General features: G+C 48.8%; 2 protein-coding genes, 1 long non-coding RNA gene and 1 pseudogene across 3 annotated transcripts in view; 2 read left to right on the top strand and 2 right to left on the bottom strand.

The window, feature by feature from the left end:
* ARSB (arylsulfatase B) overlaps positions 1-6,515 on the top strand; it is a 128,129-nt gene extending 121,614 nt beyond the window's left edge. The window contains exons 7-8 of the mRNA XM_029070778.2: positions 3,530-3,652; positions 4,260-6,515. Of these exons, the coding sequence (XP_028926611.1) occupies positions 3,530-3,652; positions 4,260-4,525 (389 nt within the window). The 3' untranslated portion in view covers positions 4,526-6,515. The remainder of the gene's footprint in view (positions 1-3,529; positions 3,653-4,259) is intronic.
* On the bottom strand, positions 3,317-4,325 carry LOC120638264. The gene is made up of 2 exons (XR_005659830.1): positions 4,237-4,325; positions 3,317-3,450 (listed from the first exon to the last, which is right to left on the bottom strand). It is a non-coding gene; the product is annotated as an uncharacterized LOC120638264 (long non-coding RNA).
* A 2,363-nt stretch (positions 6,516-8,878) lies between the features above and the next one.
* The window catches only part of LHFPL2 (LHFPL tetraspan subfamily member 2), a 183,498-nt gene continuing 168,841 nt past the window's right edge, over positions 8,879-23,535 (top strand). The window contains exon 1 of the mRNA XM_029064720.2: positions 8,879-9,011. The gene's annotated coding sequence lies outside the window, so the exon portion shown is untranslated. The remainder of the gene's footprint in view (positions 9,012-23,535) is intronic.
* LOC100088130 lies at positions 12,620-13,311 on the bottom strand (annotated as a pseudogene).

The following is a 23,535-nucleotide window of genomic DNA, read 5'->3' as shown; positions in this document are numbered from 1 at the left end:
GTACATATTATTCTATTTTATTTTATTAATGATGTGTATATACCTATAATTCTATTTATTTATATCCAAGCCTGTCTATTTGTTGTCTGTCTCCCCTCTTCTAGACTGTAAGCCCGTTGTTGGGTAGAGATTGTCTCTATTTGTTGCCCAATTGTACTTTCCATGCACTTAGTACAGTGCTGGGCACACACTAAGCACTCGAGAAGTATGGTTGAATGAATGAATGCATAGGGAAAGTTCAATCTGATTTGCTTGTATCTGTCCCAGCGATTAGTACAGTGCCTGGCATAAAGTAAGCGCTTAACAAATACCGTAATTATTGTAGCAAAAATAAGGAGTATTATGTGAGAACCGTAACAACGGTTATAACTCTGGGGAGTAAGCCCTCTCAATCAATCAGTGGTACTAATTGAGCGCTTACCGTGTGCGGAACATTGTCCTAAGGACTTGGAAGAGTACGATGCAACGGAGTTGGTAGACACGCTCCCTACCAACCAGGAGATAAGGAGGAAAAGGTTAAAGGAACCTGGATTATTCATCCTAGAGAAGGTAAGGCTGAGAGTAATCTAATATAGACAATGTCATTCTATGTCAGGATTTTACTTTGAAGAGGATATCCAGCTGTTCCCCTTTCCCAGAGGATATTAATCCAGTGCTATAGTGAACGTTGGGATAATCATATGTTTATCTCCTCACTTTCCCTTAAAAGGCTGGGGGTGGGGAGTGGGGAAGGGTCAGAGGAAACAGCCTAACCGCCGGGAACTTTTCATGCCTCAGTTTTCACAATAGAAAGATAACTCAGCCTTTTTGAATTCGCGCTCTCATCATCTGTACTTTGAGATGATATCCTTTAGCCGTCGTCCTTCAGCAGATCTCAAGTCAAATAGTAGTGCCTGTGCTGGTCTTCCGAGAATACAGATCCGCTTCCTACAGCTGCTCCTCCCGCAGAGCCCGTGCAGGGCCGTCGGCCTGTGCCGCCTGTGACGGGCAAGTGCAGTTCGTGGCTGAGCGGTTGGCTCAGAGGATGGGGGATGCAAGGGTGGGTGAGCCCACGGGACAGAAATATTGGATCTGCAAGAGGCGAATTGCACGGTCGGTGGGATAAAATGGAAAGAATCTGAGTAAATATTGGCTGCTGTTTAGGATTCCCCGTCTTGGTTACAAACCGGAAAAAGTGGAATGGGAAACTTTGGTGGGGGAGGGCGTTTTGTAGCTATTGAGACTTGAGGAATCGTAGATTGGCCAATGGAGATAAGGCGGCAGGGCTGTGATTTCAGTTATTTTGTGTGTGTCTCTGACTGGCATCGGGCAAAAATGTTTGACAGCTGATGCCTGGGGGTGTTGGTAGTGGTCCCCTCCCCTACTCTTCCTGACCTGATTTTCTGAAGACCACCCAAGCCAGAAATGAGGTGGAGTGTCAAATATGGGACAGAAAGAGGCCTAGGGTGCTGGCACGTGATGAGATTGAAGTCCTGACGTCAGAGTCTTTGAGGTGGACCCTGAGGCAGGGCTGATGATGGGGCCTTCGAGTGGTTTGTTGTATCTACACAATCCACTTAACTGAAGCATCCGTCTCTGGGGAGGCAGGGAGGAGGAGCCATCATGGCTAAGATGAAGCTTCAGACTGAAAAATTCACATTGGAATAGCATGATTCCCGGTTGGAGCCCCAGTCACAGAATCTTCAGGTCTATTTAGGGTAGTCATGGACCACAATCTCTATCAAGGAACCATTTTGGTTTTATGTCTGTCCTCGTTCAGCATTTGGCTACAGAGTGGGGATGAAGCAAATGAAGCTGAGGTGGCAACCAGGGTCATATATGGTTAAGACTTGGACTTATTTCCCTGGCATTTTATTTTCCAGATGTATATTTGTTTTAGGCCAAAATGTGATTCAATGCAGGCAGAACTGAAATGACTACATTTCATTCTTTAGTTTACATCTTCACAAAACATGCTCTCATTTTCTGAAGCAAACATCCTTCCGTCTCAAAGCTTTATACAAACTAATTTGAAACAAATAATGGGTGTTTACATTTTTCACCACAGTATGTACATTAAAAACACACTTGCCGTGATAGATATCCACCCACACCTCAGGCGTCAGAAGCATCTATTTACCCTGAACCAAAACATACCCAAACAAACATGGCGTCACCAGTAAGAAACATTTCTTCTCTGAGTTCTAAAGATGTTGGATGGTTAAGAGTTAGCAGTTTGGAACCACAGCTGTTTATTTGATCAATCTTCAGTGTTGAACTTGTAGGCCATTGTTTTTTTACTGGTCTAAATGGAACTCTGTGACCCATGCATACCCTCCCACCAAGTGACTTAGTGACCGGGCTCCATTCGTCTTCCCTGAAATTGTGTATTATAAAGTGTTTATTCATATTAATGTCTGCCTCTCCACCTCTAGACTGTAAACTCCTTATGGGCCAGGAATGTGCCTACCAACTCTGTTGTATTGTGCTCTCCCAAGCGCTTCGTACAGTGCTCTGCACACAGTAAGCGCTCAGTAAATACTACTGATGATGATGATGATGATGATGATGAAAACAATGCAAGAGGGTCAGTTATGGAAAAATGGGTAACAGCTGGGTGGATATCAACGCAACCATGCTCCATATTCCTAGCTAGGGCTTCCGAGCCCTGCGGTCCAAAATTCCCTGCCAACGTTTGGCTTGGTGGCTTGGATCCTGTAAAGAGTGAGCTTAGGGCTGTTGATCTGTGATTGAAAAGTGGAAAGGCAGATGTGGACTTTGGGTCGAGTTCTGAGTGGAACCTTTAAAGAACTGAGCCAGCAGACAGGGCCATCCCCAGGGGGTGGTGAATCCAAATGTAAGTCAAGCATCCAGAGGAAGCGTGGGCAGAGAAGAGTACCGGACCCATTCCCGTTGCTCTCTGGGTTCCCTACCCCTGGAGGACAACCCCACAGACCCATAAATGCAGATTTGACACATATGGTACTAATCAACTCATTTCCTCACCCAACGTAGGCTCATAAACAGACATGGATTTGCCTGGCCATTGTTACCTGCCCCTCTTTGGCACCGCCATTCCATAAATGCCCTCAGCAAAGCTCATTATCTCCACAGGCCCAGCGAGGCCTCCATTTCTGAGAATTTCACTCAAAAGACCAGAGTCAATTAAGAAATGTAACTCTCCCGCAGTAGATCAGAGAGCCTGGTCAGACATTTTCTTTCTAACCAGAAAATGCCGAGAAAGAGAGCGGCGTGTTTTCGTGGAAGGCTAACAGGACGGACTGTGGTCCGCAGGCAGAGAGTAGGGGGATTTGAACGCGGGAGTGACAGCCTCTACCCTTCTGGATTTCCTTTATTTCTGGTGGTTTGTGAAAGACATTTAATGTAACTGGAGCTTTCTCTCTGAAGGTAATGGAACATTCATTTCTGTGGCAGGATACACGTCTGCACTTCGGCGTGGAATAAAGGCTCCTGTTTTGAAAGGCAAACAAGAAGTGCTGATATATTAGTATGGAACCATAACAGCCCACTCCTTTCATACTCCTTTCAGGTCAAAGGAGTAAAGTGACTCCCTCAAAGGATACTTCCTTTCCTCAAGACTATTCCACTTTCAATACATCTATCCACGCTGCGATTCGACACGGAAATTGGAAACTGCTCACTGGATACCCAGGTAGGGAAATGATTGTATTTTTGTACCAGTCACACCTTGTAAACTTGCTGGGCAGTTTTCATGTTTCTTCCGTACTCCCAAACTGTCACTTTTCCTACTTCTGCTTTGCCACCCTCCCGTGGCTTTCACCTTTTCCTCCTCTCCACCACCAAGCCCTCCCTCACTCTCCGCTTCCAAAGAACCGGACTGCCCCAGACAGATCTTAAAAACCTTTTATGATCCCACATGCTGGGTGGCATACCAGGGTGCCCTTCCTTTGGGGGTTTTATTTTCTTCTTTATATTTTTCTTTTTCAACCTGTTCCAATTTACACAGCTTCCACTCTTACTGATTCCCAAGCCTTGCCCCAGGTTTGGACCCCGGGAGGAAAGTTTATAAAGTGACCGGGGCACCCGGGAGACCAATTTCTGGAGGGGTTGGGTGATGACCCTGGGTCTTATCGGTCTGCATGGCCTAGGGGAAATGGAAGCTAGGCCTCGAGGAAAGGAGGAGAAGACATTTCGTATACAGAATGTGACTTCTAAAATGAAACGTGGCCTCTCGGCCCCGATAGGGTCCCCCGGAGCAGAGCCCCACACGTTTACCTCATTTCCTGTTTCTCCCCAAGGCTGCGGCAACTGGTTCCCGCCACCGTCTTTGCTCAGTGTCTCCAGTATCGAGTCACCTGACCCTCCGACCAAGTCGCTGTGGCTGTTCGACATCGATCGGGATCCGGAGGAAAGGCACGATCTGTCGAGAGAGCACCCTAGCATCGTGAAGAAGCTGCTTGCCCGGCTCCGGTATTACTCCCAGGATTCAGTGCCCATACGTTACCCCGACGAGGACCCCTACTGCGATCCGAAATCCACCGGCGTGTGGGGGCCGTGGAGATAGAATGCCTCGTGCCACCGGAAAACAGGAAACTGCCCTCGGGTGGGAGGCTGGAGCCCCAGGCGTCCAGTAGCGTGACTCTCCCCTCATTCGTTTCCTGTACGCCCGGCCGGGCGCTCAGCACACCCTCTTATCCTTAAGCCATGATGGAGAATCCAGTTTCAACCCTTAGTGCCTGGGTGAACGTCAGCATTTGCGTGGCTCCCGGCCTTTGGCCGGGCCATGTGTCTAAAGCATAGGGGACCCCTCTTGTGCTCTCGTTCCTCAGCTGCAGGACAGCTGGGGAATTTTATTCTGGGTAGGAAGTTCACAGTGAATTCTGGAGGCAGGCCTGGCCCTCTCTTTCACCTCACAAGTCAGTCATCTGTTGGATTCTGCAATTACCAACAAGCCAGACTACTGGAGGCTGACTCAGATTTCTTATAACATCCAAAGGGAGCAAACAGTCACCAGCAGCCACGTCGGCGAGAGTTTTCATTCCACCCATAAGGGTCAGAACCGGAGATTGCCACCTGAATTCAAAATCTGCCCGTCCCCCGCCGCCCCCACCACATGATATGTTTTGTCGAGGTGAGACTTGACCTGTATCCTCTTCTTCCCATTTCCCTTTCTGCACAGTGATCCTTTTTAGTTTGATGTGAGTTGGTTCAGCCCTCGCCCCTTTACCTGCCCTCAGTCCTCTCTGCCAGTGCCCTTCTCTCATCTTCACCTGAGGCTACAATTGGGGTGGAAGGGGAGGAGACAGATATCAGAGAGGGATGCAACTCTCCTCAGGGGCGCTCAGCACCACCAAAAATTAACAGTAAGCCCTCCTCCCAGTCCTTCCCTAGGTGAACCAGAGGTTGATGGCATGAGCTGAATGGCTAAGACCGCACCCTGACTCAGAGACCGGGATCATACCCAGTTTAGCTTCGCAGTTGGAGGCAGTGTTCGAATCAGGGAGAGGGAGGGGAGGGATTGTTAGGGTTTGTGTTATTTTGGGTTTCCTCAGGGACTGTGGGAGCCCAGATGTATCTTCCTGAGTGGGAATAGATATACCTGGGTTTCTAGCTGAGGCTCAGAAAGTAGTTTGACCTGGAAGAGGTTATTTCTGAATGCAGTGTTAGCAGTGAAGGGGTCCATGCACAAGAACAGGGAGGAATTTAAGGGGGCATCTACAGGATGGACACAGCGGGTGCAGGGAGAGGTTTGGAGCATGGGATACTGATGGGAGCAGCTATAGAGAGGCAGCGCCGGCTGAGGTACCAGGCAGATTCCAGGATCTGGGCAAGGGGTTGTCGGGAGGGATGTGTCCGGCTCCCGTAGGGCTATGTCACAACTCCTGGCTTGGGCCGCCCTCAACTCTCAGCTTCCCCAAATCCATGGGGAAACATTTAGGCCGGGGGATGCTTGTGCCAAGGAGACCGAGTTCGAGGCTCTGTGGGCCACGGTCACCAAGGGCATACACTTCCTGAAACGCTTCTTTCACCTCACTCTTCTCCCGCAAGCCCCCCTTATTCCACACTGAGATGGTAGTACATTCTCCATTCTTCACGTGGTCCCCCCCAAATTACTTAATAAAGATACCAGTCCCCGCTTCTCCAGATATCCCCTCCCAAGCCCTTCTCCCTGGGTTGTCCCAAAGAGGTTGACTGTCTGATTTCTACTCAGGTTAATATCTCCTCCTGGGCCCAAGATCAGCATCATTTCCCATAGGCCACTGGAGGGTCTTTCCTCATTCCCATTTTCTTGTCCTTTTCAAACACGAGGGGAAAGTTTCCCTCAACTTCACAAGCCGGTTGTAATCTTCAGCCTGTAGTTGTTGGGTATGGCCTGGTACTAAACAACCATTTCAGGCGCTTGATAGATAATGGTTAATCAGTCACTCCGATTCAGGCTTTAGATTTTGTGTTAAGGATCTTTCGTTAGATTTTTTACAATGCTGTTGCTTGATATGTAAAAAAAAAAATCCCAAAATGCTGAGTAGGCATTAAAATTTTGCTTTCGATGTTTATTTTTCTTTTCCATACTGTCTGGTTTGGGGAAGGTTGCGGGTAGTCATTTTTACAACATGACTGCGCTGGGAGCTAAGGAAAAAAACCAAAATTATTTTAAGAAAAGTTGCTGGTCCTGCCTTTAAATCACTGGCATAAAATCTACTACTGGGGAGGGGACGAAGGGGCTGTTGGTCGGGCGGGGAGAAGTAAAACGGGAGGGTGGGAAAGAGGGGGCAGAGAAGGTGGGAATGGGGAGAAGTAGTAGGAGGAATGGGAGAGAAAGAAAAAGTGTCTGTAAAAACGTAATTTTAAACTAACTGGTTTAGTGCTACAGGGTCCCAGTAAATACAGTACGAACTGACAGAAGTTAAGAAAATTTCAATTTATCTTCTCCATGTCATTCACATTACAAAATTGCTTTCATTTTTCCTAGCGGTTATACTTTGCGGAGCGCTGTGGCTTTTGGAGGTGTGAGAAAAACCCTCCTTCCAGAATCCGAGAGCAGGCGGAGGGGTGCGGGTGTGACCAGTGACCGGAGAGAGGGAGCCACCTGATCCTCAGGCTACTAAAGTAAGCTTAGTGGGTGCTGCTGGAGGACAGTCTGTCTTGCGGGCCCCTAACCCCGGGCCTCTAGTTTGGGACGACTGCTACACAGTGGCAGTGTCTGTGGGGAGCCGGAGATATTGCTTGAAAGAGAGTTCTTTTGTGGAGACCGTCTTTATTGACCCACAGTTTCCAGGGCAGAGTTAATTCAAGCCCCAAGCTGGCATCGGCACCGTCTGGGCAGGTTTTTCCCGGTGCCCAGCCCGCTAGCCCTGCCCAGAGCACCACGCAGAGCCCACTTGGCCACCCCGAAGTTGGCTAGCTCGACCGATGAACGTGGCTTTCCGAGCTTCTCTGGCCACCACCAGCCGGGCCCTCTGCCTCTCTCCCACCCCAGGACCGGTCACGGAGGGGGTGCCAAAAGTGGGGATGGAGTGTAAGCTCCTTTGGGGGCAGGGAATGGTCAGGTCTTGGTCTATTACTCTCCCGAATGCTTAGTATGTTGCCCCCTTGGGCATTCAGTCAAAACCAATACTCTCTAATGGCTACTGCCCTTAGAAATCCAGCCAGAGTCCCCAGCCCCTGTACTGTGGGGAATAGGATATGTGGGGGTCGCTTCTCCTCCCCAGGAACTGCGTCATTCAAGCCACATCCCTGGCTAAGCCGAGATAAAACACAGTGGTGATGATATTAATTGTGCTATTTGATAAGCGCTTACTATATGCCAGACCCCATACTAAGTACCGGGGTAGACAACAGATAATCAAGTCCCACCCGGGGCTCATAGAATAGGCAAGAGGGAGAACGGCTATTGAATCCCAATTCTGCAGATGAGGGAACTGAGGCTCAGAGAAGTGAAGTGACTCGTCCAAGGGTCCCGCAGCAGGAACCGGGTCCTCCGACTCCCAGGCCCGGGCGTTTTCCACTAAACCACGCTGCTTCTCAGTTAGGTCACAAAAACATGACCTCACCAGGGGGAAAAACACCCCCTCTCCACACACTCAGCCTAATCCTTTTCATTCTTTCCAAGCTGAATTGCAGCTAAAAGAGCCGGGAGGTAGGAAATCCCCTCATCCTTCACTGGCAAACAAGGCGGATTTCATTAGTGCCACCTGTTTAATACCGACAAACAACATACACTACTCAAGGCACATTCTCGGTCACTACCCCACCTATGAGTTTTGTGGTCCGGGTTTGGGGAGCTTTTGAAAGAAATCGCACTTTTATGGGATACACAAAAAGATGTGGCTGAAATAAGAACTTTTTCACCAGCTGCCAGTTTGGAGTCTACTACATAGAGGACATCTTCTGTAGAATTAGGGTTGAAGCCATCCCCCAACACCCTTCAGGACACCCATGAGGAGAAGCGCCCAAACGCCTGTCTCAAGGGGTCAGACAGCTGACAGAAATTAGCTGACCGACATGAGCTTCTGGCACAGATGGCTATTTATCAGCAGACTCTGTCATCTAGAGCACCGATGATTTTTTGGAAATGTGGATTCTGGGAAAATGTTCCACTTGACTTCACGCTTACTTAACCCACGCAGACCCAGACGATGAGAAACTCAGGAAATTCACCTCGTTCTCAGAGAAGCCCAGGATGGTCTTATCGTGCAGTCAGATACTTGTATTTATTGAGCGCTCACTGTGTGCACATCAAAGTGCTAAGCACTCGGGAGAGTACAATATAACAATCTAGCAGATACTGCTGGCCGGGGCAGTAACGGGGTTTTTTCGAGAACCGGCAGCAAGCCGCCCTTGTCCTGTCCGTCTCCCCTTTCCCTTTCCCCTAGGTCATGGCTCCAAGCAGCAAGTGGACAGGCAGGGTCTCGGTCCTCTCCAACCCTGACCAGCCGTGGGAAGGCCCAGTGGGACAGCCTGGTGCAGCTTGGCCAAGGAGGCAGAACCCAACTTGGAGCCAGCGCCCTCATAATGCTGCCCAAAGGCAATGTTCACTGCAGTTCCCGGAGGTAAGAGAGGAACAGAAAATTGGCGGTGGTGAGAGAGAGACAGATGAATTGGGCCCGGGAGAAGAGGGGAAGAGAAATAGATTGGAAAGCCCTGAAGGGCAGAGATCTTTCTTTTCCTCACGGTATATTCATTCAAGCACGTAGTACAGTGCTCTGCACCCATATAGGGTGCTCAGGACAGCCCTCTGCACTCAGTACAGTGCTTTGCACCCAAAAGGCACCCCATACAGTGTTCTCCACTCAATCAATCAATCAATCAATGGTATTTGTTGAGCATTTAGAGTGCAGAGGTACCGAGCACTTAGGAGAGTACAATAGAATAAATAGACACAATCCCGAGTCTCAGTAGGTGTTGTTTATGTACACTTGATTGGTTGGAAAAAAGAAAGAGGGAGGAGAGAAGCTAAATGGAGGGGAACATGGGGGAAGAGTGAGGATATTTTCATTCTCTCCCATGTCTGTCCTTGATGCAGGCTCTCCTTTCCATTCATGGCCTTCCCTAAGGAGACTATGCACATGCCTACACACACAGACACACACAGACACACACGGTAAAGTCATCAGGACAACTTGCTGGCCTCAACTCAGACACCTTTTGCATAGCTGGGAAAGCACCAGCAAAGAGGGATTGCATCATTTGTGTGGAAGACAGGGCAGGACTGCCAAGTACCAGAACTAGTGGTGCCCTGGGCCTCCCACCCTTCCCCTTGAACAGCCCAGGTTAGGGTGTTCAGAAATCCGGCATGCTGGGTGTCACATGTATGGCCAGAGTTGGGAAAGAGGGGTGAGAAAAGGGAAAAGGAAGAGTAAGGAGGAGAAGAAACAATCAGTGGCATTTATTGAGTGCTTATGTGCAGAATACTGTACTAAGCGCTTGGGAGAGTACAATACAACAGACTTAGCAGACATGTTCCCCGCCTGTGACGAGTATACAGTCAACACTTCATATTTCAGTAACCCTGAATAGTACAAATGAGAGAGAAGGAAAAGGGTAGGAAAGGGGACTCAGAGGAGTTAAGGATCTTAGGACCGGGCCAGCCAGCGAGCAAAGCTGTGGAAAGCAGATGGAGAGTTCTCTCTCCAGCAGAACAAAGGAAGCCAAGCAGACGGAGGAATTCGATTCAAAGCCCAGGAAGGGAGCTCTGCTTTTTTCCCTCAGTCTCGTTGAACTACCCGGGGAATGGAAGATTCACTTTTGTTTGAACTTGGTCGAAATCTCTGACCGGAGGCCTGGTAGATTCTGGTGAGGCGGGGGTGGTTTGGGATGACGCGGCACAGAACGGAGGGGACGTTAAAGTCTCCAGCTCTTCTAGGGCCAGGTTTAGTCCTGGGATGGATCGGGATGGACAATATTGACCAAGGAACTTCTATAGGGGTCAGAGGATTCCTAAGGGAGACAAATGGGCTTCGGTTTCATTTATACCCAGTGGGAGCAAGGCCAGTATCCCATGCAAGCATCCAGGATTCATGGCAGAAGAGACTCAGGCTCCCTCCACTGTGGCCGGTTATCCTTCGGGGCTGGATGAAAGACCCGTGTTCTCCCCACCCGCCGGTCTATTATAGTGGATGGGTCTCCGGTTTTCCCTTTGTGATGAATTTTACCAGCTGCTTAATGTGGGCCACAGAAATTCACATCTCGGTAACCCTCTGGACAGCTGCACGAAGACTCTGGAATCCACAGCAGTGCCTAGATTTTCCACTGGAAGCTAGGGGGGCCATCTTGGACAGGAAAGTCCAACAGAGCATGCCTGCCGACAGCTCCAAGATGTGGTTTTTCAGTGCTTTGCCATCTTGGAGAAAGTGAGGCGGAGAATGAGGAGGGGGGCAGGCAGAGCCAGATCCATCTGTGGCTGCTTTATAGCCCCGTGAGCTGGGGCAGGGCTTTGCTGTCACTGCCCACATCCCATTTTGCCTCCTTAGAAGCGTGGCCCCTCAAGACTGAAAGCTTCTTGTGGGCAGGGAGCTTATCTGTCAACTCTGTTGTATTGTACTCTTCCAAGTGCTTAGTACACAGCTCTGCATGTAGTATGCTCTCAATAAATACCATTGATGGTGATGGCCTACGGGAAAGAGCAAAAGCCTGGGAGCCAAAACCCCAAGTTTCTGTCCTAGTTCTATCACCGGCCGGCTCTATGACCTTGGGCAAGTCATATAACCTTTTTGAGTCCCACTTTCCTCATCTTTAAAATGGGGATAAGGTACCTGTTCTCTGCCCTTCAGTTTGTGAACTCTGGGACTCTGATTTTATTATTTTATTCATTCATTCATTCATTCATTCAATCTCAGCTATTAAGTGCTTACTGTGTGCAGAGCACCGTTGGGAAAGAAGAATACAACAGTACACAATGACAGTCCCTGCCCACAACGAGCTCACAGAGAGGGGCCAACAGACATCATTACAAATAAATAAAATGACAGATCTATACATAAGTGCTGTGGGGCTGGGAGGCAGGGGAGAGCGAAGGGAGTAAGGACAACGCAGTAGGGAGTGGGCGAGGAGGAAAAGTGGGGCTTCATCTGGGAAGGCCTCTTGGAGGAGATGGGCCTTCAATAAGGCTTTGAAGGGGGGAGAGTGGCGTATTTGAGGAGGGAGGACCTCCACACTGGAGGCAGGACGTGGGCCAGGGGTGCCTTCGTAGAAATAGCCAAAGTAGAGCGGGACAGGGAGAGCCGCCTCACTCTGGAACAGCAGCTAAGAGGCAGTATTAGGAGACCAAATCCAAGAGCCACTAAACATGCTGTAAATTGGCATCTGTGCTAGAGGTTACTATGCCAGGCATGCCAACCTCCACATGTATCCTGGAGTCTACCCAGGCTGGACCAGAGCTTTTATCTGAGGAGAGGGTCTTTGTCTGGAATTCTTTTTCTCTGGACCAGCTGAGGGCTGTTGGTCTGTGCTTCTGGACCCAAAGGACCTGTGACCTCCACCTGGCTTCTGCCCCGTCCTCCAAGGGAAATCCTGGCTGCAGCTGAAGTCTGGCTTTTGGGTTCATGTTTTGTTCATGTGACTGGGGTTCAGAGCAATGGGAGCATTTAAATGAGTCAAACATATAAACACCAAAAGAAATCAACAGCCACGTCCTCTAAAGTACACAGTTGAAGAGTCATAAATGGAGGATCCTCAAACGTGAGCAGGCAGGCCCGGAAAGTCAATAAACAAGCCGATGAAGACTCAACATACCCAGATGAAATGTTTAGAGGAAACAAGAGCTAAATAGCACTGGGGGCAAGAAAGAACACACAGCACTCGGGCTGAGAAGTAATCCGCTCACCATGAGGAAACCCGACAGTGTCCTGTCCAGAAAAGACTTGTAACCGCTAGGGTTCGAGGAGAGGAGGTTTTAGGGGGCTGCATTCTGAGGGGACCGAGATAATCAAAAGACCTGGGGGGAAATGTGTGGGACTGGGAGACAACAATAATAATAATGCTATCTGTTAAGCGCTTAATATGTGTCAAGCACTGTTCTAAGCGCTGGAGTAGATAGAAGCTAATCAGGTTGGACACAGTCCCTGTCCCATATGGGGCTCACAGTCTTAATCCCCATTTTGCAGATGAGATAATTGAAGTACAGAGAAGTTAAGTGATTTGCCCAAGGTGGCACAACAGACTAGTGGCGGAGCCTCGACTGGGCAGTTTGGTCTGTTTTCCCAAGCTTTTACAGCTCTTTGTTCTCTAGCATCTCTGTCATCTTGTCGCTCTTGAGTACCGTATTGTTAAGCATCTCTCTGACCATTGTCAGCCCGGGAACTGTGTATCCGTCCACCAACACATTCAACATGGAACTTGGGATTTTCTGGCCAGCCATTCACCTGGGCGGGATTCTTGCCTGTCACATAGCTGGACAGCAGGTCTAAATAGTGTCTAGTGATCCAAGTTCAATTCTTCAATTTTGGTTTCCACTTCACCCTTCACTTGTAGGTAGAAAAAAACTGCTCCACTTATTAGCTCCCTTTGAGGACAGAAATGTTTACATCTTCCAGCTTTCGCTAACTCTGCCGACCTCAAAACATCGTCCCGGTCAGCACGGACAAATCCCGCCCGGCCTGCTTTGGCTTTAGTCGTCCCCTGATAACAGAATCCAACATCATAGCCTTGAAATGCTGAGGAATGTTCATCCAGTTGCTCAAAGTCCACCATTTCTCGATTCGCATTTTTATACGCTTCCTGTTCAGCGTTCAGTTTTCTCTGCCCAACAAGGGTGACCTTAAGAAAAAATTGCCCTTTCCAGATATCTTTTAAGAGCACTTGACCAGTTTCCCCTGAGTCACCCAGAATAGAGACAGATTTATTCGGCAGCATGGCTCAGTGGAAAGAGCCCGGACTTGGGAGTCAGAGGTCATGGGGTTGAATCCCGGCTCTGCCACTTGTCAGCTGTGTGACTGTGGGCAAGGCACTTCACTTCTCTGTGCCTCAGTTACCTCGTCTGTAAAATGGGGATTAACTGTGAGCCTCACGTGGGACAACCTGATTACCCTGTATCTACCCCAGCGCTTAGAACGGTGCTCTGCACATAGTAAGGGCCTAACAAATACCAACATTATTATTATTATTATTAGATTCTTCCCAGAGGTTCTGCATGTCCTCAGCGGTGGCCTTTCATCCCTGTCTGATCTACAGGCTTCATGGGATCCTTATCCTAGCTCTGCTACTGGCCTACCCTGTGACACTTCTGTCAAATCATTTTTCCTCTCTGCTTCAGTCACCACATCTGCCCAATGGGGATAAAAATCCCTGCTTCTCCCAGGGACGTTGTGAGGGGAAAATGAGCTAATTAATATAGAAATCCTGGAGAAATAGAAAGGGAGTATTAGAGAGTATTAGAATGTGAGTCTCATGTGGGATAGGGACGGTGTCCAACATGATTATCTACCCCAGTGCTTAGCGTGGTGCCTGGCACATAGTAAGTGTTCACCAAGTACCATGAAAGAGAAAGAATAACATAGCGTACCAACTCTAAGAAGTTGATAAGGCAGTGTCAGTCAGCTTCTGGACCCTCTGCCAGTGCTGCACATCTTTGATGCACAGTGCTGCACATCTCCTGAAAGGCTTCTGATTTGGAAAGGGTCTAGAAAGTGAAGAGAGTAGGATTCTGGGGAAGCAACCATTGTGACTTTGTAAATCCTGACCGACTTGTTTGATACAATCTCCTACGTCAGCCAGTCGGCCAGTGATATTTATTGAGCCCTCACTGTGTGCAGAGTAGGGTCCCAAGCACTTGGGAGAATGCAGTACAACAGAGTCAGTAGACATATCACCTGCCCACCAAGAGTTTACTGTCTAGAGGGAGGCCCGCTAAATCTATAGTCCCTCAACGGCCACCAGTATTTCCATGCTATTATTTTTATTATGGTACTTGTTAAACACTTACAGCTGATGTTCAATAAGTACCATTGACTGATTGACTGACTGATCGATCTTGAACGAAATCTTCGATCCTGTCCTGGGAAGCATACTTGAAAAAAGTTGGAAAATATCGTCTATTTAGATGCCCAGTAGGGTTGAAAGGAACCTTGAAAGGTCATTGAATCTATCCCCTGTCCTCAAGCAGAGTAGGGTCCCAAGCACTTGGGAGAATGCAGTACAACAGAGTTAGTAGACATATCACCTGCCCACCAAGAGTTTACTGTCTAGAGGGAGGCCCGCTAAATCTATAGTCCCTCAACGGCCACCAGGATTTCCATGCTATTATTTTTATTATTATGGTACTTGTTAAACACTTACAGCTGATGTTCAATAAGTACCGTTGACTGATTGACTGACTGATCGATCTTGAACGAAATCTTCGATCCTGTCCTGGGAAGCATACTTGAAAAAAGTTGGAAAATATCGTCTATTTAGATGCCCAGTAGGGTTGAAAGGAACCTTGAAAGGTCACTGAATCTATCCCCTGTCCTCAAGCAGAGCTGTTCTCATACTGGATTCATACGTAGTTTATTTTTCAACTCCTATCCCCAGGCTCCCTCAGGGGTCAGAGTAGGTATAGTGATCACGTTCATAGTAACAGTAGTGGTTCGTGGTAGGAGTATTTATTGAGCACCCACGATGCAGTACCCTGAACTCGGTGCTTGGGAAGTACAGAGTTTTACAACCATCTCTGGCAAGATATTCTGCCTTCCCTAACCCGAAGCCCTAAAATGTTTGATTGGTGATTGATAGCCCTGCTGCCCAAACCCATTTTCTTTTCTGTCCTCAACAGGACACATCCTCTTGATGGTAAAGAACCCCTCACTAACCCCTCACTCTTCTCTGAGGTGAATAATCCCAGCTCCCAAACACCCATTTGACTGGTGACTTCAATGTAGGCTGATAGGCGTTAATTCAGGTGAGCGGCTTGTGGAGAGACACTGCACTTCATTTTGTGGAGAAGATTGAGGAGGCATTTGAAAGAAAGCCGTACGTTTATGGGATTCCTAAAAAACGTGGCTAAGATGAAAACCTTTCCAAGTGACCATTTCTTATGGTCTTAAATGGAAGATATAAAATTTTGTCATGCCACTGTGGCCATACACTTGCAGCCCAGATTTAGGGTCTGAAAGTAACACCTAACCTTGTAAACTTGATACCTGAATGTATGATATGAGCTGCTTCCAAAATGTTGGTGGTTCTTATGACTAAGGTCCCATTTGTTGGTTACAAGTCTTAAGTGGACTTTCAGTTTTTCTCTTGGTGTTTATATGCCCAGTCCCAAGGTAGGCACCCTCTCTGATGATGAGAGGCGATTTCTGCCCTTTGGCTTCAGAGCCTAATCTCTGTTTTCCAACTTTTCCATTCCACCCTCAAACTTCCCACTGTATTTACTCAGCCCCGGAGAAGAATTCACCCTTCTGATTTATCTCAGGAAACGCACAAGAGCGTCTTTGGCTCTCTTCAAAAGGAGTCTGTGTTGTCCCGGAAGGCCCCCAACCTCTTTTCTCAAATCAGGGGGAAAATCACAGTCTCCAGAAACAACTCAGACTAGCTTGTTTACCCTGGGATCCCCTCCAAGATAGCATCTCTGAGCTTTCAGTGCCTTGTGGGGGGGCTATGGATTTGGACAACCACAGACTTCCCTGGCAGTGGCTTCCATTTGTTCCCCTTCCTTTATATCTTGAAACATTTGCCCCCAGAGAACAGCTCTCCCTGCCCGAGAGAGGCAGTGTGGCCAAGTGGTAAGAGTACAGCTCTGAGTCACTAGATCCAGATTACGACCTCAGGCCAGTCACTTAAACCCTCTGTACTCCCGATTTTTCATCTGTAAAATGGGGATATTAATACTTGCTTTCCCCTCTTCTTAGAGTGAAGGGTCCTTGCGGGACAAGGTCTGGATCTGGTCTTGTATTTACCTCAGTGCTTAGCCAGGTGCTCTGGCCTATTTTCAAGTGCTTAAAAAATGCCACAATTATTATTATCATTATCATTGTTCTCCAGCTCTCGCACATAGATGACGGAATTATTTTTCACCGAAATGCCAGCGCCCCTTGGACGGGGCTTTGCAGGGTCCAGGTTTGTTTTTAGAAACAAGAATTCCTAGATGCTTTCTTCCCCTAGTGACAGGAAGGAATTTTAGGTCATTTCTATGAGTTGGTGGGCCACTCGGGTGGTTTTCCATAGGAAAATCAAAAGCTTGGTGAATCAAGTGGAACATCGGGTGGCTCGAGGCAGCCAACAGAGGACAACGCGGGGAAAGCCCAGTGTTAATTTCCCTGGACAGTCCACTCACATCAGCAAAGCCTATTCGGGGTGTGTACATCCATGCCCACACACAAACACACCAAGAACTGTGGGTCTCCCCTTCAATGAGGGTAGGCAGGAGTGGGTAAGGGAAGCAGAAAAGCCGTGGACCGACGGCCCCCGAACTTCTGTGAGCCCAAGGATTGCACATCTGTTACAGCCATCGAGGTGATTCAGAGTTTCTGGGCCCCTTCTCCCGGCCGGACTCGGGAACCGAAAAAGTTCCTGTGATTCACCGACATCCGAAGGAAGGCTCCGTGGGGCTGTTTTCTATTTCCAGGGAGAAACGGGCAGGAGAGAGAGGGATTCTATAGCTGCAGGAAGAACTTCAAGTTGGGCAGCGTTTGAGCATGTTACCCAGGAGACTCTAGAATCCTCTTTTCTAGGGTGTACAGAGAGAGAGAGCGAGAGGTTCTAGAATCCCCATTTCTATAAAAAGTAGACCAGATGTCTTTCTGGAAAGATTTTGCCTGCGAGCAGCAGATTGGGCTAGAAAATCTGCATCCCTGCCAGGACCAGGATTCTTTAGTACTGGCTTAGTCGATATGACTCTTTGGGTCAGGAACCCAGATTCAGCTCTTGTTCCTATCGAAAAGTAACCCGAGGGTTTTAATCCAGACACAAACAGAGTCTGGGTCCCAGGCCTCAGATCTGGAAGACTGTAGCTTGGCCAAAGAGAAACTTTGCTGGGGCAAGGAAAGACTTTGATTTAAAGTGTGGCCCAAAGTACTGAAGAGTCAGATCTTCTAGGCGTGATTTTTTTTTCATTGCTCGATTTGAATAAAATACTATAGAAGATTTAGGGGACAGCCTTTCTGTAACACACATCTGTCCAGATAGAAAGCGATCTCTCTATTCGCATAAATAGTTTTGGTGTAGGAAGAAATGGTTGTGTACACACGGGTGGCGTTAATCTAGGCGAGAGGGGCGGTTCTTAGATGAACAACCAAGAATCATTCAATCAGTGGCATTTATCGAGCACTTAATCCGTGCAGCGCACGATAGTAAACTCTTGGGAGAGTACAGTACAACAGAATTGGGATTTAGTTCCCTTCCCATTGCGAGCTTACAGTCTAGAGGGTCACAACGACAACATCAAGAGGAGAACTGACTGTCCTAGGCTTCTCTGCAGCTCTCTCTGGCCCTCCGTCACAGCGTAAGGAGGGCGGGAGGAAAATGTTTGCAGTCGGGGAGTTTGGGAGCATCTGCCCGGTTGATTGTGCGGGGGCAGTTGGGATCCAGAATTTGAGGCAGCAGACGGCCTTTGCTAACCGAACCCTCAACTGGAGCCCTGAGAATTTTGAAAAACCTTGGGAAGCTTGTAATTGTGGCTGCAGCTGTAACTGTTGAAGTTTGGACGGAGCCAAGAGAAGCCAGAAACTCATTATCAGTTATCCCTGTCTCGTACGTTGTGTTTGTCCTTTTTTTGTTTCATCTTTCCTTATGTTTCTGTCACTGACCTTTTCTCCCCCTCTTTGTTCTTAGACTGGGAGTCCCTTAAAGCCCAGAGACTGTGTCTGATTCTCACCCATGACTCTTTCCCAGCACTTAATACAGTGCTTAGCATACAATAGGTGCCCGGGAAGCAACATGGCATAGTGGATAGAGCAAGAGCCTGGGAGTCACAAGGACATGGGTTCTAATCCTGGCTCTGCCACTTGCCTGCTGGGTGGCCTTGGGCAAGTCGCTTCTTTGTGCCTCAGTTACCTCATCTGTAAAATGGGGAGTGAGACTGTGAGCCCCATCTGGGACTGTGTCCAAGCCAGTTTGCTTGTATCCACCCCAACGCCCAGTACAGTGCCTGGCACATAGTAAACTCTAAACAAATACCACAGTTAGTAGTAATAGTCGTAAATACTGTCACTTCTGAGGTCTGGGGCTCTGTCTCAGCCTCTGAATCACTGCCGCACTTATGGTGAGTCATTTCACCTCTCCTGTGACTCAGTTTCTTCACAAATAAAGTGGTTGCCAGCTTAGGCCCCAGATCTTTTTAGATGCTTCTCGGGAAGGAGGTCTTGAAACTCAATTAGCATAACAATACCATCTTTCCTCCATTGGTGGTCTTCATTCTCCATCATTATCTCAAATCCTCTAGCATGATCTAACTGCCTAACTTCCTAGCTACTTACTATTATCAGTTGGCATTGGTTCGATATCAGAAGCTGTTTTTATTAGCTCTTATCTGGCCCAAGTCTATGACTAATCTCTGTTCCGTGACTCTCTCCCCCTCCCTTCCCTCCCTTGCCCCTGCAGAAATTAACATACCCACTCCCTCCATCTGTAAGGCTTCAAATCAGTCAATCAATCAATCAATCTTTAACTGACCTTCTGCCGTGTACAGGGCATTAAATTAAACCCCTGGGAGCATCCTTGGGAAACAGACAAAGAAGAGTTTACAGATTGAAGGAAGAAGAATATGCAAAACAATATGCTTAAAAATGCTACGAAGGCCTGGAATTACATCCATTTTCTCTAAAGATCACGGAGCTTCAAACCGTTTTAGGGGGTGAAAACGTTAGGGTAGAGGCCTGCCTATGTAGCTGAAGTAATTATTCCACTTCTGGCTAAATGTCCTGGACTCGTGAGAAACAGAGAGAGGGAAACCTTGGTAAAAATTAGCTCATAGTTTTTCCTTTCCGTAAACTCAACCTGAAAAAATGTAAACCAGCTGAAATGACATACTCTTTGGCTGACCGAAAAGTTGGCGTTTAAGGGATCAAAGAGAGTTTACTTAAAAGCATCTCAACTTAGGTCGCCTCAGAATGAAATGGGAAGAAAGTGAATGGATAAGATCTGGGCAATTGTGGCTTTCCTCATTTACATTATTCATTAAAACCCAGTTCCCCTGAAGGCCAGGGTGAGAGGAAGGTTAAAGGCTCTGAGGAAAAGGGTCGGGAACCCCACCCCAGAATTCTCCTGTCCTGGTGCTCTGAGGCTCGGGGAGGGGAGAATGCGGAGAAACTCCCGCCGCCTCCTTTGGAGATGAAGAAAGTGAGATGTGAAGTCTCTCTTCCCCTCCGGATTTCCAAAGCATAAGTGACAGCTCTTCATTTTGAGTTCGGGGGCAAAAGGGAGATCAGGGATTTCAGAGGTGAAGAGGACTGGAAGGAGAACAAATTCCAAAGAGCCGGCAGCTCGGGAAGTCACCGTTTGAGAGCTTTTCGGCCTTGCTTGGAAACTCTCAGGTCTCGGCAGAAATGTGGGATGAGTAAGTCTTGACTTCCAGCTCACGCAGTTGAGGGGGGCCATCTCCCCCCTTCACCCTTGTGGAGTTGGCCTTTAAGAGAAGCAGCTTGGCGTAGGGGAGAGAGCCCAGGCCTGGGAGTCAGAAGGACCTGGGTTCTAATCCTGCCTCTGTCAACTGCTTGCTGTGTGACCCTGGGTGAGTCACTTAACTTCTCTGTTGCTCAGTTTCCTCAGCCGTAAAATGGGGATACCTGTTCTCCCTCCTGCTTAGACTGTGATCCCCAAGTGGGACGGGGACTGTGTCCGACCTAATTAACTTGAACCTCTCCCAGCACTTAGAATGGCGTTTGATCCCTAGTAAGCACTTAAGAAATACCATATAAAAAGAGGAAGGAAAATGGAAAGGTCAATCTCTCAGGGCCCCTGCTGGCACGTCGATAGGTACAACCCGTGGTTGGTTGCAGACTGACTCAGGCAGAGCGTCTGATTGGAGGGGAATGATGATAATAATAATGTTGGTATCTGTTAAGCGCTTACTATGTGCCGAGCACTGTTCTAACGCTGGGGTAGACACAGGGGAATCAGGTTGTCCCACGTGGGGCTCACAGTCTTAATCCCCATTTTACAGATGAGGTAACTGAGGCACCGAGAGATGAAGTGACTTGCCCAAAGTCACACAGCTGAGAAGTGGCCGAGCCGGGATTCGAACCCATGACCTCTGACTCCAAAGCCCGTGCTCTGTCCACTGAACCACTGCTTCTCAATAATGTTGACATTTGTTAAGCGCTTACTATGTGCCGAGCACTGTTCTAAGCGTTGGGGTAGATACAGGGTAATCAGGTCGTCCCACGTGAGGCTCACAGTTAATCCCCATTTTACAGATGAGGGAACTGAGGCCCAGAGAAGTGAAGTGACCTGCCCACAGTCACACAGCCGACAAGTGGCAGAGCCGGGAGTCGACCTCATGACCTCTGACTCCCAAGCCCGTGCTCTTTCCACTGAGCCACGCTGCTTCTCTGATGGGTGATGGAGTCTCCCGCCAAGAAGGACGGACGAGTCTCAGACGGAGGCTTCAGGGCCCGGATCCTGTGCGAAAGAGCTGGTTATAGTGACGGGATCATTCACCCAGCACCCCTCGCCTGCTCTCGTCCCCTGCCGATCTCCCTCTCGCTGAGGTTGCGGGGGCAGTGAGTTAACCCGCACATTAACAGGGTGCGGCTCACTGGGAAATGAATGACACGAATGAATGCCGAACTGTACTTTCCAAGCGCTTAGTACAGTGCTCTGTACATAGGAAGCGCTCAGTAAATACGATTGAATGAATGGCCAAGGCGTCTTTGACGTGCGGGACCCATTTCCAGCCAAAATAACCACAGCTTGAGGCCTCCCCTATGCCGTAATGCCATCACTCGGCAAGCGGAACCTTGGAACACGGCAGCGGGAGTCTAGAGAGAGGAAGACTGATCTCTGAAAATAAAAATGCCAGACGGAAAAGCATCTGCCATCACATCCGTCCTAGGCAGGGGGCAAATCAATCAGTTATATTTTCAATCGGTGGTATTTATTGAGCGCTTACTGGGTGCTAAGCACTTGGGAGAGGACAATATAAACGCTTTGGGAGACGTGTTCCATGCCCACATGAGTGTAAATGGGCTGAAACCCGAACGTTGATAGATTGAATGGCGGCACTACGTGGACTTGCTCAGAAGGCCCAGGCCCAAGTTTTAAGGACGCGGAAGCGGGCCAACACTCATTTCTGAGAAATGGCCACCACCACCACCTTAGTCTCTTGATTATATAGTATTTGTTAAGCGCTTACTCCGTGTCAAGCACCGTTCTAAGCACTGGGGTAGATACAAGCCGATCAGGTTGGACACAGTCCCTCCCCACATGACCCTCGCAGTCTTAATCCCCATTTTACAGGTGAGGAAACTGAGGCACAGAGAAGTGAAGCGACTCGTCCCAGGTCACACAGCAGACACGCGGCAGAGCCGGGTTTGGACAGCCCTGATCCACTAGGGCATGCCGCTCGTGGAGCCGCGTCTGCGATCAAACAGCGTGGCTTGTAAAATGAGCACAGTGCTGGGAGTAAGGAGACCTGAGTCTCATCCCGGCTCTGCCATTTGCCTGCTGTGTGACTTTGAGCAAATCATTTCCTCTGCGCCTCAGTTTTCTCATCTGTGAAATGGGAATTAAATCCCTATACTTTCTCCCCCTTAGATTGTGCGCCCCAGGGGGGACAGGGATTGGGTCTGATCAGATTATCTTCTAATCTGCCCCTGCACTTAGTTCAGAGCTTGGCATAGAATAAGCGCTTAAATCATACTGTGGTCATAATTAATAGTATTGGTTAGTAATAATGATGTGTGGAGTTGTCCATGATAATAATGATAATGATGGCATTTGTTTAGCGCTTACTATGTGCCAAACACTGTTCTAAGAGCTGAGGTAGAAACTGTTATCGACAAAAATTAGAGAAATTAGGAAGGGTTCGTTTAGTTGATGAAGAGACGAAAGACTCCGAGAGAACGGGTCAAAGAACAGGACGGTTGGAAAGCGGCGAGCAGCCCGATCCCCCCGGTGGGGTACGAGTGACTGCAATGCCCCGATCCCGGGGTGCCCTGCCAGCTTTATTAATAATAATAATAGTAATGTTGGTATTTGTTAAGCGCTTACTAGGTGCCGAGCACTGTTCTAAGCGCTGGGGGAGATACAGGGTAATCAGGTTGTCCCACGTGGGGCTCACACACTTTTAATCCCCATTTTACAGATGAGGGAACTGAGCCCCAGAGAAGTTAAATGACTTGCTCAAATCACACAGCTGATAAGCGGCAGAGCCGGGATTAGAACACACAACTTCTGACTCCCAAGCCCGAGCTCTTTCCACTAAGCCACGTTGCTTCTGTGGCACAAACGGTGTAGGGTTGGGCAGCCCCACAGGTGAGTGTCCACCCCAAGCCCGTGGACACACCAGTCCTTGCAGGTCAATCTCCAGCCCCGCCACGTGACCTAGTGGAAAGAACACGGGTTTGGGATGAGGAGAATTGAGTTCTAATCCTGGCTCTACCATGTGCCTGTAGAGTGACCCTGTGCAAGTCACTTAACTTCTTTGTGCCTCAGTTTCCTCATCTGTAAAATGGCGATCAATGACAACAGTTCCTCCCCCTTAGACTGTGATGCCCACGTGGGACGGCGACTGGGTCTGATCCGACTGCAGGGTACCTCTCCCAGCACTTAGTACGGTGCTCAGCACACGGCGAGTGTTTAACGAATATCATTTATTGGCTCCAGAAGTGGTTCGGGCCCAGCAGGCGGTTCCCCACTCCACCCGACCGTCTCCCGCTGCTCCACTGCCAGCGGGTGGGGCTCCGTGTGAAACGAGGCTGGACGTCTGCTTTCTGGGGTGAGGGGGCTTTGACTGGAAATGAGAAGCCCCCTTCACCACATCACCCCACATCCGTTTCCCACCCTGGCAACATCAAAGAGCCTGACCGGCTCCCGACAGACACGTCCCTGGCGGGCAGACCGTATCTCCGGTGAGCCCTAATCCTGAGGGTGAGTCCGGGGGTTGACATACAGCAGGAATGACCCCTCTGGGAGGTGGCGACACCGGGCAACCCTGGGGAG

Source organism: Ornithorhynchus anatinus, chromosome 1 (assembly GCF_004115215.2).
Source record: "Ornithorhynchus anatinus isolate Pmale09 chromosome 1, mOrnAna1.pri.v4, whole genome shotgun sequence".
NCBI lineage: Eukaryota > Metazoa > Chordata > Mammalia > Monotremata > Ornithorhynchidae > Ornithorhynchus > Ornithorhynchus anatinus.
This window is presented reverse-complemented; position numbering and strand designations above follow the sequence as displayed.